The sequence below is a fragment of the Pan paniscus genome, chromosome 1 (assembly GCF_029289425.2).
Source record: "Pan paniscus chromosome 1, NHGRI_mPanPan1-v2.0_pri, whole genome shotgun sequence".
In the NCBI taxonomy this organism is placed as follows: domain Eukaryota; kingdom Metazoa; phylum Chordata; class Mammalia; order Primates; family Hominidae; genus Pan; species Pan paniscus.
This window is the reverse complement of record NC_073249.2, coordinates 91,823,301-91,843,708: the sequence shown is the minus strand read 5'-3', so window position 1 is coordinate 91,843,708 and position 20,408 is coordinate 91,823,301. Positions and strand designations below refer to the sequence as shown.

The 20,408-nt window shown below is 50.0% G+C and overlaps 1 protein-coding gene across 2 annotated transcripts in view; it reads left to right on the top strand.

Annotated features, from left to right (window-relative positions):
- The first annotated feature begins 851 nt into the window (after nt 1–851).
- Nucleotides 852–20,408, top strand: part of KIRREL1 (kirre like nephrin family adhesion molecule 1) — a 106,041-nt gene continuing 86,484 nt past the window's right edge. For both annotated transcript variants that reach the window (XM_034938065.4, XM_034938063.4), the window contains exon 1: nt 852–1,011. In XM_034938065.4, coding sequence (XP_034793956.2) covers nt 960–1,011 — 52 coding nt within the window. In that variant the 5' untranslated portion in view covers nt 852–959. The remainder of the gene's footprint in view (nt 1,012–20,408) is intronic.

Sequence of the window (20,408 nt, the reverse complement as noted above, 5' to 3'; positions counted from 1 at the left end):
CAAGGCAGGGCCTCAAGGCAGGTCCAAGAGGCAGCTCCCATTCTCCAGTTCTGAGTTTTATAGGTGGGGAGAGGCATGTATGCCCCTCCCTTATCCAAGCATTCATTAGTCAATTGAGAATTCTTAATTTGGGGAATCTAGGGGCTAGACTTTGGGTGTGGAATTTAAAAAGAAAGGTCTTTATGTTTATTTAACTCCCTGCCCCCCACCCCACTCCTAGACACACACACGGAAACACACACACACACACAGACACTCCCCATCACATCCTCTGAGCTAGAGGCTGATGTCCCTCAGCCCATGTTCCTCCTCCACTGCTTAGTTCCATAGCCCGCGACCAAGACTGCGTCTATAAATGGGAGGGGGTGGGGTGGCCAGGGGTCCTGTCGTGCCTGCCCCAGAACCCACGACGGTCACATTTTTCACCCCCTTTTGCCTTTGCCCTCAATTCCTTTCTCTCTTTGCTCTCCTTCCATCTCAGTTCCAGCGAGGGGGGTGTGTGTGTGCGCGCGCGTTGCGGGGTGGGGGGGCAGGGGGAGGGCTCGTGGAGGGAGGCGCCGTCGGAGGGAGAGTAGACGTCAGGCGGAGGGAGGGAGGCAGGCAGGCAGGGAGGCAGGGAGGGAGAGAGGGAAGGAAGAGAAGGGGAGAGAAAGGGGGAGCAAAGACCGAAAGAGACCCAGAGAGATACAGCTTGAGAGGAGAAATAGTTAAAGGGGGAGGGCGACCAGGAGGAGAAAAAGGTCTGGGAGGAAAGAGAGATAAAGAGAATCGGAGGGCAGGGAAGTGAGTTTGTGCGCGTGAGTGTGCGCGCGCGCGTGTGTGTGTGCAGGGGCGGGCGCGGGCGGGCGCGGGCGGGCGGGGGGCGGGCTCCCGGGCTCCCCTCCTCCCCAGCCCGCTCCTCTGGCTCGCTCGCCAACTCCGGGCCCCAGCCGCAGGCGGGCGCACGGCGGGCGGACAGCATGCTGAGCCTCCTCGTCTGGATCCTCACTCTCTCCGATACTTTCTCCCAAGGTAAGGGCCCCCAGCCCACCCCCGGACGCTCGGCTTCCCCCCGGGGCCGGGGCACTGCTCCCCCGGTGGGAGAGTGCTGGAGTGCCCCGCGGCCCGCGGCCAGTCCCCGGGTCCGGACGCCACGAGGCGGGGGCTCGGTCCGGGCGCAGAGCCCTGGGGGAGGGGGCGCGGAGTAACGAGGGGCTGGGGAGAATGAGTTTGCCGTTGATTTGCCCAAGTTGTTTCCTCTGGCTGCGCGGGAGAACCGAGCAATGGGGCCGCGAGGGCTGGAGGTCCGAGTAAAACGGGGAACCGAACGCTTTCTCTTGAGCTTCTGGCAGCCCTACCGACCCTCGCCCTCTGAGGCCGGGGTTCCGGACCCCTGAGTCCAGCCTAAGGGCAAGGCTGGGAAGAGGGTGGGATTTCGGATTTCGGGCGAGGGGGTGAGCGAAAAGCTGGGTCCCACCTCCCGAAGATGTTGCTAAGGGGATCCCCCTACTCCAGCCCAGCCCCTCGGGGGTCTGAGTCTGAATCACGGCTCCAGCCTGCCTGGGGCTGCCCCCTCTAGAGGAAGGGAGGGGTGTCTCGGCGCCTCTAGTGGGGATTTGGAACCCCTGCCCACGGAGGCTCTGGGTGGAGAGTGGAGTTCCACATACAGCTTCAGGCCTGCTTGATACAGAGGGGGCAACTCACGGGGGCGGGGGCAGAGGCGGTGGGGGGAGGGGGCTGACACTCTACTTGGGCTCAGGAAAGTGTTGCTGTCTGGGGCTTATTTGACACTGGCAGGGGAGAGGCTGGGAGGTGAGGGAGGTGGTTGGGAGAGATGAGGATGTCAGTGTATCCTGGGCAGGGCTGGGGTTGGGGGAGGGAAGAGGGCTGAGGGAACCAAGGGTCCAGACTGCAGCAGGGGCTGGGGTCTGTGGGAGTTGGTTCTTGCCTCCCAGGTCTGACTCTAAGGAAGACTGAATCCTGCTGAACTCCTTCCCTCCCCCAAAATGGAGCTGACACACAGAAATTGACACACAAACACCGTAAAACACTCACAGACACTGAGACAGACTACTCACCTACTGAGAGAGACATCCCCACAAACATCCCCCACACTGAGACAGACACATATACACAAAGACACTGAGACATCTGAGGAAGACAGATTCCTCCCCCAGATCGGCACACACTCACGCATTCATCCACCCGAACGTTACAACTATACACAGTACATGTATGCAGGCGTTTACAAGGACAGGACACATGCTCTCACAGAAACCAACCCTCTAGCAAACAAAGAAACTTGAACAGACATTCATATGGGCAGACACCTATGGAGATGTACAGACTGCAGGTGGAGGAGGTGTTCTCTTTTAGGGGGTGTCTGGGAATGGATCTGGGTAGAACAGCCTCAGGCATTATTGCCCTGCTTTCTGTTCCCTTCCTGCATTTGTAGGTGGGGTGTTATGCTGGACCTTTCCTCTCCTTGTCGGGTCTCTTCCCAGTTCCGAAGGCAAAGCCTGGCTGAGTTGGTGGGGGCACATCTTGATTCATTTCTCCCCATAGGGCACCCATGCCAGCCCCCCAGCACACACTATGATATGGGAAGGGCACACATCTGTGGTGTGAGCCAAGAGTGGGAGGTGGTGCTAGGGGAAAGGAGGAGGCCTGGCCCTGGGGTTGGCAGGCCAGGCCAGCCACTTGGCAGAAAGTTGGGAAGATGACTTAAGTTCTGACTTTGTTCAGCCAGGCTGTTGGTGTCGGGGAGGAAGGGGGTGGGCCATGGTGGTGGTGGAGGGGGGTCATGTTGGTGGTGGAGGGGGCCCCTGGGTCAGTATTGGTCTATGTTGGGGGCAAGCTTATGTCTGTCCCTTTCTTACAGCCCTTACATGTCAGCAACATGGATACAAATGAGTGTTAAGGAACAAAAGCAGCAGTTAGCAAACAGGAGAGACATGTGGACTGAATTGGGGACAGAAAGAAGTGTGTGTTGTGAGCCTTTCTCTCTTTGGAAAGGAGCGAGTGGCTAGGGAATGCTGAGCTCCCACTTCTCTGCTCCAACAGGGGTGAAAGCAGGACCTGGTGAAAGTATCTGGGGTTGGGGGAGAGGATACCAGAGAAAAGAAAGGGAGAGACTAGACAGGAGGGGAGGGGAAATCACTAGTGAGTGTTGGGGGAAGCTTGGCAAGGGACTGGGGAGGAGGCAGAGAGGGAAGGAGTAGGAGTCTGGGGAGACTGGGACACACATAGGGGTGGAGAGCTTGGCAGGACCCCCTTTCCTTAGCCTCCATCCTCAGAAAGGAGCTCTAGGTCAGGGACTGGGGCAGTGAGAGAGGAAACGGAGGGGGGCGCTACAAAAGGGAGGAGGAATGATGGTGGGGGAATAGGGATGGGGGAGTAGGTGTCAGCAGGAAGCCATAGAATTGAGGGGAGCAGAGAGGAGAGGGGAAGGGGAGATTCAGCCTAGGCTGAGAAATAAAAATCGCATTTTAAAGAATTTCAATGGGCTTCATCAATCTTCATTTTTCACTAAATAATTTTCTGTATCTTATCTAAATGAAAACCATTATCCTTCCCCCCGTTTCCATCATGCGCCGGCTCCACAGACTGATTGCGCCGAAAATTGAAATATTTATTCATTTTCTGGGAGATTTTCTCGCTCCCTAGTCTCGGGGAGGAGAAATTGAAAAAGAAAGATTATAGCTAATCAGAGCAATGTGGGATGACAGGCCGGCTCGGGGCGGGAGCTGCCTCCGTGGGGGGGATGGATGTGGGGGCAGGAGAAAAATAAGCCCATCCAGCCCCCAGAGCTCCCCCTGGCATTCCTGCCACAGCTTTTGAGGGGAGTAAAGTGTAAAGGGAGGAGGCCCGAGGGCCTCCTAAATTCCCAGGATTCAACTCCCTGAGTACAGCTGAATCCTGGCAGAGAATCCTAGCAGGTCTGGAGAGTAACTGGACTCTCCCCTCTCGGTGCTACACATAGACACATATACACACTTTAGATGTCCCACTTCTGCCCAGAGCAGGGCACTGAGGTTGGGGATGAGTCAGGGGAGACATGGCAGAAACCAGGACACTGGGTTCCTCTCCTTGACCTTGACTGGACTCCACTTTCTGCCTTCTACTCACTTAGACCCAAAGGGAGGGTGTGAACCAAGTACTCAGTGCCTCAGCCCTGGGCCCCAGAACACCTGGTCAGGAGGAGGAGGAGGAGGCATCCAGGCCTTCTGGCCTCTGCTCCTTCCCACAGCTGAGTGGTTGGTTGTTCTGGCTCTGCCTTTGGTGCTCCAGTGAGATGGGAGGAGGAAGCCCCACCTCTGCCCCCTAGGACCTCTTTACATCCTTGCAGGGACTAAGTCTTAATTTCTTTTATCCTATAGTTTCTGGTGGTAAGTGCCCCTTAAATATCTGATCAATTGATTGATTTGATGAGCGCGCTGCAGTGCTGGAAAGAGGCAGCATTCGATGGCGATTAAATCACAGACTCCCATCCAGCTCCCACCTCCACCATTTGGTAGTCGTAAGCTTGAACAAGTCATGTACATTCTCTGTGCCTCAGCATGCTCTTCCAGAAGTGAGGATAGAAGTAATACCTCATAGGGTTGTGGTGGCACTTGAATATGTTAATCCATGTAACGTACATGGAACAGTGTCTGGCACAGTGAGAAGTGCTCAGTAAATGCTTGCTATCTTGACTTTGAGGTGAGACATAGATAGACAGGCAGTCGAGTTGTCTGCGCTTCCTTTTCTTCTCCCTATGATTCTTTGTGGTGTGTGTGTGTGTGTGTGTGTGTGTTTTCTAGCTCCAGCTCCCCAGATTCTTGGTCCTGGGCTTCAGTAAGCGCCTTCTTTGTATCTCTCATGGAAAGAACTATGTTGTGGCAGACCCAGAAGGGGAAACTGACCCCCTCCTTGGAGACCTCAGAAAAGATCTGGGGAAGGGATTTGAGGAGAGAGAGCAAAAGTGGAAGAGGTTGGCACTTGAGTGAGAAGGAACCAGAGCTCTTGTGTGGAATGAGGAGGGACACTAGCCCCGAGGTGGCAGCATTTCAGAGTCTGGAAATAATATGGATCATTTATTGAGCCCTGTGTTAACTACTTCATATGCATTATCTAATTTAATCTATGCTACAGCCCCCTGAGATTGGCTGTGTAAATTATCCCCATTTCATGGATGAGAAACTGAGATTTATTTATTTATTTTTTTAGATAGGGTCTTGCTCTGATGCCCAGGCTAGGGTGCAGTGGTGTGATTATGGCTCACTGCAACCTCCTCCTAGGCTCAAGCCATTCTCCTACCTCAGCCTCCTAAGTAGCTAGGACCACACACACCTGGCTAATTTTTTTTTTTTTTCTTTTGGAGAGATGGGTCTTGCTAGGTTGCACAAGCTAGTCTCAAACTCCAAGGCTCAACCGCTCCTTACATCTCGGCTTCCCAAAGTGCTGGGATTATAGGTGTGAGCCACTGTACCTGGCCAAGAAACTGAGGTTTAGATACATTAAGTATCTTATTGGTAGTTGTAGGAACCAGTGGATCCCACAGCCTACACCCTTCTCCTTTGCCAGATCCTACATGCCAGCAGAGACTGATGCTGGGCTGGGACAGGGATTTTCCTGGTCCATAGCAGAATGAGAACTAGGAAGAAAAGGGAGTGAGTATTTCATAAAGGTAAACTCATTCACATTTAAAAAACAATCCTTTATTCTGAGATTCTGTCCTACATTTTTTGGTGTTAAATTGTTTTTCTTTGATGATATGATAAATCTAGTAAATGACTTTTTTCAAGGACTTGGCAAATAAAAAGGTTTGTTTCTAATATTAAACACAGCCTTACAGGTCCATGAACTACAAATTTGGGAATTATTCTTGTTCCATGCAAGGCTGACTCCTGGAGAGGCCCAGAGCCATACAGAGGCAAAAGAAGCACTGAGAAGGGGTCTAGGGGATAATCCTGAGACCAGGATCTCCCCAGGTGTCAGCTTCCAAATTTGTCTGGTCCCTGGTAGTCTGGTAGGATTGGAGGCTAGGGTCTTAGATGGCTTGTTCTAACCCGCCTGGGGAGGCTTTCAACCCTCCTTCTTAGCCTGCGCCCTGGGGAACTGCCTGGCCTAGGGTGGTGAAAAGTGATTGTAGGAGGTGAACTCCATACCAAAGCATCAAAATTACCTTTTATTGAATTCCTACAGTGTGCTTTTCAGGTTAATGTTACTCCCATTTTATAGATGAAGAAACCACAGTTGAGAGTTTAAGTAACTTGCTGAAGGGCATACCTGAGGTGTTAGATCCCAGATTCAACCCCTCTTTTGTCTCCCTACTAAGCGCCATGAGTGCCCTTCAACCTGCCTAGAAGAGCCACACCCTGCCTTTCTTAGAGTTAAGGCAGCTGTGGAAGGACAGGAGGGAAGCCTAGGCCTTTTTTCCTCTCCTGGTGCCTCACTCAGCTCAGCCCCCTTCCCTAGTTCTCAGCCCAGAAATTCCAAGGCCACATCTATCTCCCTGCCTTGCTTTGATGATCATTTGTGAAGCAAAACTTAGATGTCAGGATACATGTTTTAATCAGTGGGGCTGGGACCAGTAAATAATGCCCCTTGTCAGAAGGAGGTTTGGAAAGCCTCAATCCTTTTCCTCCCATGTTTAGAGTCTTTTATCTTTGTACCTGTATGGTGCTTGGCAATTTTAGCAACTTTTTACATGTACCATTTGATAGAGAGATACACTCATCCTATGATGTAGGCAGGATAGTTGTTTCTCCATTTAATAGATGAGAAAACAGAGACCTAGAGAAGTTAAATAAATTGCAAAGGGGTGGCAGTTGGTATGGAGGGAAGGGATGGGGACAAATTCCTTAATCTCCCCAATTTCTGGGAGATGTTTCCATCTGAGGCTAGAGACATTTCTCTTCATATGTCCAGAGATGAGAAAGCTATGCCCCTTCCCGACCTACCAGTTCCTGTCTGGTTTCTTCCCAGGGCCTCTGGACCAGTTTACTTGGCAATCTCCTGGAGGGTTCTTTGACCTGGAAAAGGATGGGGGTGTGGGGGTGGGTTGTCAGCAGTAGAGGAGAAAGAGGCTGTCATGTCCTTGATCCTCAAATGTGAAACCAGGGAGGAGGAAGAGGCAATTTCAGAAATCAGGAAAAATAATGGGCTCTCTCAGAGTGGGGGAGAAATCCGTTCACTTTTGTGAAGGGCAATTTTGTATTTTACATGCATTAGTAACTAATTCAATACTGACATAATTGTTGAAGTTAGGTGTTATCCCCATTTTACAGATGGACAAACAGGGATCCAAAGAAGTTAAGCAGATTGTCCAAGATGATCCAGCTAGTAAGTGACAGAGCCAGAACTAGAACCCAAGCAGGAAAGTTGGGGTGGGGGCTGAGGATAATTCCTAGAAGGAAGACTGCACACCTACCTGTTCTGCATTACTGCTGCATGCAAGCGTGTGGATGCAATCTCACTGCATGCATATGCATATGTATTCACACATGCCTTCATAGTGCAGCTATACATGCACCCACTTCTTATCCCCATCCCCATACACATCTGGACAGATATCTCTCATCTTTTCCCAAGCCCTTTCAGTCACCAGAGCACTAGTGTGCAACAGTAGTACATTTTTGTGAGTCATTTTTCTTTCAGCCATAGCAGCCCTCCTGTGTCTTTAAAGGCACTACTTTTTGCCTTGCCTTGCATGCCCTGCATCCTCTCTGATAGATGCACAAACTGTGAATTTATGAAAGTTGAGAAAGAAGCTTGGGGTTCCTCATTCTGTAACACTGGTCCCTCTCCATTCTGTAGCTCCAGCTCTTATACCTTCCCACGTCTGATTGTCAGACAATGCGAACCTAATTAAGTTCTCGGAGCATCCAGGATAAAAGCTGCTCTAGTTCGCAGACACCACTGAAGTATGACACTTTTCTTTCTTCTTTCTATCCCACTTACTCTCCCTGTATCAGCTGACTCCAAGCTCCCAGCTTGTCCTTCCCTCCATATTTAATTTATTCAGCCACTTTTATTAACCTCTGTTGTCTCCAGGGGCTGCAGTCCTCACCCCTCTCTGCCCTCCTTGAGCCCATTTAACAAAATAGGCATCGTATTGAAATAAATGAGCCTTACAGCCAGTCAACCTCCTCAGGATTAAGGGTCTTAAATCCAGGGGTAGAAATCTCCAGAACTCTCTAGCAAATTCCATTAGTTTCCCAGGAGAGAATGATGCTGCTTCATTCCTTTTGCAATCTGGCTCTGGAAGGTGATGGGAGACTCACCCAGAATGCTGTGGGTCTTGGGTTTTGAGGCAGGGAAGGGATAACAGGAACCCGAGTGTCTGGAGGTGTACTCTGTGCCCAGCAGGTTTATCCCAGGAAGCTGTCCCATCCTAGGTCCACTTCAGAATCGACTAGGCCGTTGGATGCCTTTTCTCTCTGCCCCTTCTTTCCTTCTGAGGCAGTCTGAGGAATATATCTTCACTGAAAGATGTGTGGAAAGAGGAAGGACTTTTGTTCCTTCATTCAGCGGAAGAGAATTGTGTGCTTACTGTGTGCTGGGCTCCAGTGTTGCAAAGTGAATAAGGTACTAGATCTCTGCCCTTGAAGGTCTCACTTTGTGATTTCAGTGCAAATTACTTAATCTCAGTAGGCCTCAGTTCTCTCTTTCACCAAATCAGGAGAATTATTTTTTTAATCATCAACTGTACATTATTATATGCAAAACATACTGGTAGGCATTATGTGGACCAAAAAATATGACAGCAGGTGGTCCTTCCCTTTTAAGAAACTAAGATATACATACATGAAGACTGCTGGTGGTGCAAGTTGTGGAGTCATTGGTGCCGTGATAGCAGTGTGCAGGTCAGAGCTAGAGAGTCCAGAAATGGGACTTTGCTGTGGGCTGAAGTGACCAGGAAGGGCTCCGTGGAGGAAGTGGGGCCCAAGGATGGACAGGACATGGATGTGGCAGGAAGAGGGAGAGCCTTACCAGATGGGCCAGACTTCCTGAACCAAGATGTTGCTGCTGGGATGTGTGGCGGACACTGAGGCCAGTTGGACTGAGGATTTGGGTTGGTTTGGGAGAAACAGATGAGATGATCCAGAACGGTAGAATGGGGACAGACCAGAGGAGGCTTGGAAAAGCCAGGCCAAAGACTTCTTGCAAAGACTCCCATGTAAGAACTAGGGAGCTATGGATTTCTGTTTTTTAAGCAGACAAAGGGTATCTTAAAAACAGGTATAATCCCCATCTCATTTCTCACCAAAGCCTCCCCTCCTCTTAAACACCTCTTCTACTGGAGACGCTATGGAAATTTGTAACCCCTCCAATTAAAAACATGAAAAAAACAGATAACCAAGGTTTGGCCAGGCAGAAGTGAGCAGAAAACCTTAGAGAAATACCAGCTCTGCCTTGGGAGGTCTCAGATCTGTGACTTGAGCCAGAGAGACTTCGGAAGGATGAGGAAATCTTTTCCTCTGAGAATCCTTCAGTATAAGATAAAGATGCCTGGAGGCAGAGTTCAACAGCAATAACTGTGAGGAGAGCTCTGCAGCCTGACTCTGAGGCCAGGCTCTTTGTTACCTGTCCCCCCCAAGCTTGGGCCATGTCTACACTGCCCAGAGTCAAGGGGAGCCATCTGGTTCCATCAGAGGGCCCATCCGGGTTTAGTCCCTTCAGGGTCAATTCTGGGCTATTTCCACTGGTCTGTGGCCTTAGATACATGTGCATTTAGGAGCTGAGCCTAAAGATTCTTAAAACCTCTGCTAGGAAGTGAGCTCTGGTTTTTCAAATGGAGTCCTTTGAAGAGGGTCCCACCAGGCGGGGTGAGAGCATGTGTTCAACTTATGAGCATTGTTTTTTTAAATGGCTGTGCTGGGCCTAGGCCTGGGAATGAAAAGGTAGGTAAGATTTAGTCCCTCCCTGTTCTTGAGGCACTCTCAGTATGGTGTGGGAGATGGATGTATAAACACATATTGACAATTTTATAAGATAAAGGTTGTGAGAGAGGTATGTGAAAAATGCTGAAGCCTAACCGTCCAGTGAGGGGGAGCGGAGCAGGGAGCAGGGGCAGGGAGGGGGCCACAGATGTGAGGCTCAGGGGCTGCGGGGCCTCTGGAATGCGGTGCCTCGAGATATCCAAGCTCTGGACAATCCCCGATTGTACCCCCTGCTCCGGATGGAAGGAGCCGAGGAATCCGAAGGAGTGAACCCTGGTCCCTCCCAAGGATTATGATTTCCAGGAACAAAGGCAGTTTATATAAAGCACACTTCCCCCAAATCGAATCTCCCAACCTCTTGTGTCCAGTTCCGTACTCTCCACCCCCACTGCCACCCAACAGAGCTGATTTCTAAATTAACTTTGTCCTTGTAATCAGCTTAGCTGAGTTTTTTTTATTATTATTATTTTTCCTCCTCCTTCCTGAATTCTCCCAGGAACAGCCCGGGGCCCTGCTCGCTCCATTACCCAGCATTGTCAAGCCATGAGGTGCTTTTAACTGCTTCTTCCCATTCGATTCGCTTAACTGGGAGGTTATTAAAAGGAAAGGAGCAGAGATGGGCAGGCAGGGCAGAGGAAGAGAGAACATAGTAGAGAGAGAAGGCATTTCAAAGGAGCAGAAACCCAAGGCTAGGCAGGCTGGCAGAATGAAGCCTCTGAGAGAAGTTGAAGTTTTCATCTCTACTCCCGAGTCATCCAGAAGGACATTTCATCGAGACAGTGGGACTCCTGGGTTTTAATCCAAAACCTTGAGGAATTGACTTGCTCCTCTTTGTCTCAGTCCTCCCCACCACTCCCCACTCTCCCTGGAAATCTACCAGCTTGACACTGTGGGATGGGATGGGGGACTCCCAGAGGTCCCACACTCCCCTTGATGCCCGACCCTCCCACACACACACTCGTGGCTGGCTGTGCTGCCAGCGCCAGAACCCTCTAGCATTCACCCCCGGGGCAGCTACATTGTGGTTGATGTTGGATCCCAGACTGACGTACCTATCACACAGCACACATCTGGGAAGTCTCCCTTCACCAGGCAGTGGGCGAAGTGAGAATGCAAACTCATTTTAATGTCAGTTTGAGCCAAATATAATTAGAAAGGAAAATCTCTGACTTTGAAAAAAAAAATCTAATGCATTTCAAAGCCAAGTTGAAATGACTTCTGGATTATCTGCACCGCTGCCACTCTCCATTTAAGCAGAAAATCGAGAGGGGAGCTGGTAAAGTCTGTGCCTGAGGGATTTAGTTTGCACACATTGCCTTCGGTTTCATGCCAGGGTCATGTTTTAAGACTGGCCTTTTTCAACACAACCCGGTTCCTGGAATTGGGAAGCACCTAGAGTGACCTCCTCACCAGGGGGCCTGTGGCAGAGTCAGCCTCTTTCTCAGAGGGGCTGCTTCTGTGTGATCATGACCAAGTCACTTACTTGGAGCCTCAGTTTTCTCATCTATAAAATGCAAATGATTACATCTATCTTCTAGGGTTGTTGTGAGGATTGAATGAGAGAATCTATATTAAGGAACAGTATCTGGAATACAATAAGTACTCAATAAATTATAGTTGTTATTAATATTGCACAGTCCTTGCTTTTTACAGTTTAGTCCAAGGCAGATCTTGAAAAAACAGACAATAGAAATGAGAGATGAACAAAGAATAGGCCAAATACAGATCAGACTGTTAACTGGGCCAAGGAGGGTGACCAGTGATGTAGGTAATCCTTGAGCTCTGTTCTCTGGGGTTCAGTGCAGTGGGAGCTTTAGGAGGCAGCACAGTGTAATGGAAAGCACTCTGGTTTAGAATTAGGTCTGTGTCTTGGATCTGGAAACTGAATGCTGTTTTGCCCTTTATGAGTCTCAGTTTCCTTATCTGTAAAACAGAGTGATAGCACCCACTTTCCTCTTTTGTAAGTCCTGGAAAAGCACTCTCAGGACGGTGTACAGTAAGCTTAACCATTATTTTAAACCCTGTCTTTCAGCCAGGCATGGTGGCTCATACCTGTAATCCCAGCACTTTGGGAGGTCCAGGTGGGCGCATCACTTTACATCAGGTGTTTGAGACCAGCCTGGACAACATGGTGAAACACCGTCTCTACTAAAAATACAAAAATTAGCCAGGCATGGTGATGTGCACCTGTAGTCCCAGCTACTCTGGAGGCTGAGGTGGGAGGATCACTTGAACCCAGGAGGCGGAGGTTGCAGTGAGTGGAGATGGTGCCACTGCACTCCAGCCTGGGCCACAGAGCAAGACTCTGTCTCAAAAATAAATAAATTAATTTTAAAAACCCCTTTCTTTCCAGCTTTCAACCCAGTGTGTTAGAACAATGATTCTCAAACTTTAACATGCTTACAAAACATCTGGGGATCTTGTTAAAATGCAGATTCTGACTCACAAAGTCTGGGGTCAGATGGAAGTTCTGTATTTGCACCAAGCTCTTGGGTGATGCTGATGTTGCTTGTCCTAGGACCACACCTTGAGGTGTTAGGGGATGCTTTCCTCGGGGAAATAGATCTTCAACGTTCTAATGAGAATCAAAAGAAAATAGAATTCATTTAACTGAATTCAGTTTTCAGCCAGCTTAGTTGTATAACAGCACTGATGGATCATTGATTTGGGAGCATTGATATGTTTGTTTTCAGGAAGCAGCTGGTGGGACAAGAGAGTGCACAGAGCTTGCCAGCACGCCCATCCTTAGCCCCAAGATTGTCTTATCTAAGCCCCTCCCTGCCACCTCACTAGCTCCATGGCACCCCACCCCACCCTGCCAAGTCTTCACTCAGGCTGCCAGCTGTCGAGTTGAAAAGCAACCTGCTGGTGTGCTGGTGGAAATTCATCCATATCGGAGCCAGTCATTTCCACTTTTTTTTTTAAATGAAAAAAGTCCTCATAATTCATCTCTCAATGGGAGATGTGGGGGAAAGCATTTTGACAGAGCTTCTGGTCTGGGCTTTGACCCTGTTGGCTTTGGCTTAAAAACTGGGTCATGAGCAAGTTGCATGATTTGGGAAGGAAGGTGGGTCATAGACTTAATTGGGTGCATGATTTGGGGGAGCAGTGGGGAACTGTCTTCTGGGCAGGTCAGCATCTCACACTCACATAGACCTCATAATTGTTCAATCCACATGATGAGCAAACCCACTCTCTCCCTCCCTTCTCTGCACGCAGAACCCCAGGCTGTAGAGGGAGATCCACAGGCCAGAGGAGAGAGACTGCCTGCCTTCAGGGTTCCCTGGTTCTGTGAGAGAAGCCTGGTCCTTATACGTAGGGAATCCTGTCCACTGGGGGAAACAGGAACTCCCATTAATTTTCCTTCACCTGCTCTTCTCCCCCAGAAAATCAACACACATTTAGCTATCTGCAAGTGTGAATGAGAACACAGGCAAAGTACGGATGGGGCGAGATCAATAGATTGGGCTTCTTGGAACACAGAACCTGCGGTGAGAAATTAAAGTGGAGTGATAATTCCTTAAGAACCTCAAAATGGACTGTCAAAATGTCTCTCTTTAGGTTGGACTAATTTGAACCAACCCAGAGACATCAATGTTTGTCCTTTTTCTGAAGAGAAAGGAATTCATTAGTACTCTCTGCTCACTCACTTTCATTTCAAATACTCCCTGGCAAGCAGGAAGTTCTTCTTTAGGTCTAACCTGAACCTTCCCTGCTCCTGCATGGAAATTGTCTGATTAGGTATTGTAACTGAACACGTCTCCAGTCTTCTCTATGTCTGGATAAATAACATTTTCCACAACAGGTTTATTTTCTCATACTTCAAGGCAAAGCTCCTTGTAATAGAGAAGCAAGCCCAGAGAGGTCATAGGCGAGACTGCCTCCTGGGCCCCGTGTGAGCCCAAGAAGTTTATCTTGTTAGGGGTCAGATTTGCTTTCCAGCAAACCACCAAGGCTGTCCTCCTACAGTATCCCCAGCCAGGACCAGGAGAATGATGTTCACAAGAACCTGGCTGAGTCACTGTGCCCTTACCTGTCTAGTGTCCCCTTCTCAGCCGCTCAGAGCAGCTGGGGGCTGGAGGACTCTGGTGTCCTTCCCATCATTTCTAGCCGATGGCCTGAGGGACCCTCCTCCTCTCTCCACGGGAGCCAGGCTGAGAGCAGTGCTGACATCTGCTGCTGAAGCCAGCATGTAGGAAAGTGGGCATGGGGGTGATGGCAGAGGTGGGCCTGCCTCACAGCCAGGGCCAGTTTTAGCTTAGGAGCAGGAATGTTTTCCTCTTGGAATCACTCAGAAGTGTCCTTGTCCCACCTTGCCAGGGTGGATCCCAAGAGATAGCAGTGTAAGCAGAGAGAGGAGGGGATGGGGTCTGTGGGATGGGGTGCCTGCCTTTGGGGATCTCCTAGTCTGATGAAGGAGTGTGGGCATTTTCCTGGGATACTGAACCGTATAAGTGCAAACTCAACTGTAAACTTGAACTTGAGGCAGGAGACTTGGTTTCTGTTACCAGCTAGCTAATTATAATGGGGGGACATGGGTTCCCATCTTCCCCAGTGTATAAACATCTATAAAGATCATTTAAATAAGGGAAGATTTTGGACCCTGTTGTGCATCTGCACAGAAGAGGATAGAAAGAGACACTGGAGCTGGGTCATCAGCGAGGGACGTTTCCTCAGAAGGGGTGGAGGGAAGGGAACCTGGGCCCAGGTGGAAGGAGGACACCAGGTGGAGCCCATGAGAGAAGTGAAGACGATTCTTATAGGGGGTCTAATAGAAAGGGGTGGGGCCGGAAGGAGGTCGCCCAGTGAGGGCTATGTGGGCTGGAGGGTCTGGAGGCTGAGAGCTGTGGTATGGCTTTGTCAAATGTGGTCCCTGCAGCATTCACACTGGCCAGGTGACATGCTTTGCACACACACAGGCAGAGCCCCCCGACACCTCAGGAGAGGACTGGGGTGGAATGTAAGCCGTCTGAAGAAGAAGAGCTCATGTGTCTGGGGGGAGAGTGCAGCATGGGCAGCCTGTCCTGGAGTTAAACCGGGCTTCAGCTTGGAGCCTGCTTGTGGGCAGCCTGGGTTTGCTTGAGGATAGTGCACCCTTTAAGGGTAGGAGGGTAGGACAACTATGGCCTGGAGTCCTGGAAGTGCAGCTGGCCCTGCAGCTGGCCATCCACCAGCAGCCCCCGTGCCCTGGCTTCTCTCTGCCCCCGAGCCGGATGCTCCCCGCTCCTGCTGTCCTTCCCTGTCTGTTGGTCTGTCACTCTGCAGGAGTGAAGTGCGCCCTGCTCCTGAAGCATTTGGAGCTTGATAATTTGTGGATTATAGCTAACTCTCGATAAAGATTCCCCTAATTGCTTGGCTCACCTCAGGTTCTATCATCAAAGCAAAGCCGGGAGGCCCCCCTCTCGCCCTCCTTTTCTTTTTATTATCTCTTAATTAATCATTCTGGCTTTCACACTTAGCAGATAATTACAGTCTCCTGGGCACGCAGCTCATTTTCATAACCTCCTGCTCCTAGCCGGCAGCTAGGGGGGTGGGGAGGAAGAGGGAGAGAAGGGGAGAGTGGGAAGAGACATGTTGGAGGAAGGGGGCGGGGCGCAGTGAGAAGAAAGGGACACTTGGGGTGGTAAGGCAGCCTGGGAGCCAGGACCCCTGGGCTGCCCAGCAGGCCCCAGGGGTCTCTGCCAGAAGGCAGGAGGCTGTGCCCCCTGGGGAGGCCTCACCTGGTCCACAGTGCTGGCTGCTGGCACAGGCTTTATCCCCTGAGCTCCCCTGGCCTGCCCTAGGGGTACAGCAGGAGATGTGTATAGGTTGGTGGCCAGAAAGCTTAGTGAAGAGCAGGAGATAGTCCCCAGTGCGGTTCAGTCAACCGTGTGCTGGGAAGTCGAGAATCGCTGTGATAGGGAAAGGAAGGGCAGGGCCACCATCACAACAGGACCTGGACCCTGGCCTGGGAACTTTTCTGTTTGTGGGGAGCAGGACACCTCTCCTGAGGCTTGAGCCCCTGGAAATGACCAGGGAATGATCACTCAGTAGTAGGATCAGATGAAGAGGGAAAGGGCTCACCTTTACTCAGCACCATGTGGGAGCTGCGCCAGGTGTTTCACAGTGTGCTCATCATGCCCGTTTTAGAGATGAAGAAAACCGTGGCTCAGAGAGTGCCCGTCATTTGTTCGAGTCACAACAAATTAAATCCAGGTCTGTCTGGTTAGTTGTAAAGGTCATGTTCGTACCACCCAATGGCCCTGTCGCCATGGGGTCAGCACAGGACAGGATGTAATGGAAAAAGGGAGGGAGGGGACACCATTCCTGCTGGGCCCTCCCCTCTGGACCCAGCAGACGGTCAGCTCTGCTGTCACCTCGGGGCTTTCCTTGGGCTTTCATCCCAGAGATAAACAGAAAGGACACCCGTCCAGATGATGAATTGAGAGGCCCAAGAGACAGAAACCTTTGCCCGTGAGTTGGACACACAGTTGGACCAGGGGACCCTAATCTCTAGTGTGTCTCGTGTCTGTCCCTCGTTCCTGTTCCTCAGCGGTTCTTTGTGCCCCAAGCTTCTTCAGGTCCCCGAGAAGCGGATGGGGGACATGGAAAAGTTCTTCTTTCCCTGGACATATTGAATTTTCTTTCATGACCCTAGTCCAGTGTGCCTGGTTTTTAGAATTAAATGAGTTGGATCCTACTTCTTTGCCATTAACTAGCAGTGAGATCCTGGAATATAAACTTTGAGTCTCAATTTCTTCATTGGTAAATGGGAATCTTGAAAAGACTGGTGACAGTATATGCAAAACAGAGCCTCTGACCCATGATAGGTGCTTAACAAATGGTGGCTGCTGTTACTGCTACCATTATTATTACCACCATACATGAAAGCACCTGGCTTAGCAGACAGCACATAAAGCAAGTTAGTTTCTTAACAAGTTTGTGAGGGAGGGAGGGTCCTTTTGTTCTACCTCCTCGAAAAAGGAGGGAAGGCACACAATTTCTACCTCGTGCTGCTTCTAGGGTGTGCTATTGAGAAAAGTCATGGCAGCCTGTTCTGGTATAATTCTTCTTTCCACAAATAAATTGCCTGTTCAAGCTGGGGCTGCCTCTGGCTGAAAGCTCATTGGCACCCAGCTCCAAGCAAGGCTGATCTTGCCTCTGCCGCCTGCCAGACCTCAGATTGCCCACCTCAAGCCTGTGTGCCAAAGGGTTAAACATAGCGAGTTAAACATAAAAGGGTTAAACATATCACATGGCTTGCAACTTCTGACTCAGCTTCTGGTTTCCTGGGCATTACAATAGGAACATCTATATTCAGGAGGCAGTATGGAAAGAGCACTGGATTGCAGGTCTAGATGTGGATTTTAGCCCCATTTGTGCCTCTACTGGAGAGACCTTACTCAGTGACCTGGGCCTATTTTCTTATCATAAAATGAGAAGGTTAATTTCCAAGATTCTTTCTGGCTGCACAGTTTTCCAACTCCTTCCTATCCAGTAAGAGTTCATGAAAAGGACTGGCTCTTCCCAAATGAGGCCCTGGATCTCTCTGATTTGGTTTATGAGCCAAGGCCAGAGGTACTGATTTCAGAGGGCCAGGGCAGGGGTATCCCAGGAGCAGCGTTTGCTCAGGAACCAGGGTGGAAGCAAACATTTCATGCATCTTCAGATCTGGTCTGAACTTGGGGTAAGGAGAGCAGGAGTCCCCACCACAAACACACACACACACACACACACACACCACACAGTCCTGAGAATGTCACACACATGCATACACACACACACACACACACACACTGTCCTGAGAATGTCCCAGCCTGCCCTGGAAGGTGGGGACCTGGACCAACGGTGTGGGTGCTTGTGTATGCATGTTGATAAGAGTTTCTCCCTGAAGAAACATGCTCTGGCTTTGCCCTGAACTTTAGCTTTGGTCTATGAAAAGGTTTTGCTGAATCTTGTGGGAACATAAACATTCGGCAGATTTCTTTCCCTGAAAGCTATTTCTTCTCTTTTTCTGGGAACTTTTGCCAGCAAGATCAAGGGCCCTCCACCCTTCCCTCCTCCCTCCCCTTTGCCTGAGACACCCAACCCCCTTTCTCCTCCTCTCCTAAATGAAAACAAAGTTAACTGGTGTGTACTGGGAATCATTTCAGAGCAAACTGGGCCAGAAGAAAGGAGTAAAGCAAACAGATAGCTCTCCCAAGAGGAGAAATTATAAGAAGGGAAGGGAGGAGAGAGAGAGAGAGAAAATAAGCCAGTGGCATCAGTGGTGAAAAGTGAATTCCAGACATTTAAAATTCTTTTGGTTTTAATCATCTCAGAGACTGACCAGAGCTGAGCTGTGGGGGCAGGGAAAAAATGAAAACCAGGGCCCTCTACTTGGAGCGGGCTGGAATCTCAGATTGTCTGCAAAGACCGACAGCCTTCCTATGCAAGCTGCTCACTCTTCTCAGTCCAGGCCCTCATGACCTCCTGTGTCTGAGTGCAGATGGTTTACCGCCTCCGGAGAGCCCATCCTGACTAACCCTCTCTTTTTATCTCACTTTACACTCGGTTTTCAAGCACTGACCTTTCAGTTTTCCAACCGGATTGCAAGTTCCCCAAGGCCCTGGATTATGTTTTGTTAAAAGCAAAACTAACAAACGACAAACCAAAGCCTCTTTCATAATTATGCCTTGGTCCCCTGCGTGAGGGTTTGACCCTCGGAGAAGCCCCAAGGCCTCTTCCTCATCTGTAAAATGGGCTGAAGAGCTGAGCCCAGCCTTGAAGAGACTCTAGAAGGAACCGGGAGCTGGGAGGAGCCTAGCGGCTGGTGCCTCCTCTGTGCTGTGCTCTATTGGGCACTTCAGGATTCTCTCAAGGCTGCCCTGTGGGAGGGGTTGGAGGCATTTCGCTGAGGCGTAGGGGAAGTAGAGGGTCTTATTGTCCCCTTTCTCAGGGGTAGGGCTGGTTGGCAGTGGGTGAAGCTCCTAGACACAGGTGGCTGGGAGATGGGATGGGGGATTCCAGGCTCTCTCCTTCCCTGGGCCACGGTGGGTTTTAAGGTGATGGAGGGTACCAGGAAATCTTGCCAGCTGTGGAGAGGTGATTGGTGGGAGGACCGGAGGGCAGCAGTCGGGGAAGGAGCCTGGAGGAGAAGCAGGAGGCCAGGCAGTGGCCACGAGGACGTAGTCACACGCAGAAGCCTCCTTTCCCTGGACCGGGTCCCCTCTGTGGTCAGCATCTTTCTTCTTTCTGAGCTCCCTCCCCCAGCTCTTCCCCCTCAATGTTGAGCTCTCAGTTTCTTTCTCCATCTGGAGGCAGCTCTCTTCATTCTCATGACCACCAGCTGTTTCTCCCACTTTCCCCCTCCCACTTTCCCTCAAACTTTGATTCCTGGGCCTTTGGACTTAGGTCTGTTTTTCATAGTGTATCTCCCACCTCCTGCTTCCCTTCCCCAATAAGATTAAAAAATGTAGAGCTTGAGGGTAGATTAGAGTTGACCTTAGAATGGGAGTCAGGTGACCTGAATTTTAATCTCAACTCGTCTTATTGGACTGCTTTCTCTTGGGCAAGACATGTGCTTTTTTGGGGCCTCGGTTTATTCAGTAGTAAAATGAGGAGCTCCGTAAATGATGCCTGAGGCCAGATGCTTTTCACCTTCTGGAAAAAAGAGCAAGATCTGGAGTTCAGACTGCTCAGATTCAAGGACCTGTCACCTCCTACCCGTGTGACCTTGTGCAAGTCACTTCACCTCTTTGTAGGAGAACAGTGGCATCTGCTTCATGGAGTGATGATAAAGACTGCATTAAATAATCTGCATAGAATGTGTGGCTTGGTACCTGAGACGCTGTAAGCCAGTGGTATAAGTTAGCTCTTATTGTTAAATCCTAACCTTTTTTTGGTGTGGTGTAATAAAAAGAGTCCTGGATTTGTAATCAGGGACCTGAGTTCACATTCCATCTTCCTTTCCAATTGTCTGTGTGACCTTGTGCAAGTCTGTTTCCCTAATGCTTTATAACATGGAATTCATAAGTCCTGTTTTGCCCCTCACTGGGAGTTGTGAATATAAGTTAATGTAAAGTCTATAGGGGCAAGGGCCTTCTTTGTCTCAGCCTCCCATTACCCGCCTAGTGCGTGGGCACTCAGCAAATGTGAGATAAATGATAATTAGTGTAAGATACTAATCTATGAACAAAGAAACTGAGGCCCAGAATGGGGAAATGACTTGCTTAAGCTGGACACAGCTAACCCTTTGTTGTGGGGGCTGTCCTGTACATTGGAGGATGTTTAGCTTCATTCCTGGCCTCTACCTACTGGAAGCCAGTAGCACCCCAGTCTCCAGGTGTGACAATTTAAAATGTCTTCAGACATTTCCAGATGTCACCCGGGAAGTAAAATTGCCCCAAGTGAGAACCACTGAGCTAACCAGAGGAAAAGCTAGAACTGGAGATGAAGTCTTCTGACTCCCCTTCCATAGCTTTTTCTAAAATGCCACACTGCTGTCCATTTCTCCCTTTATCCCATACCCCATAAAATTTAGAG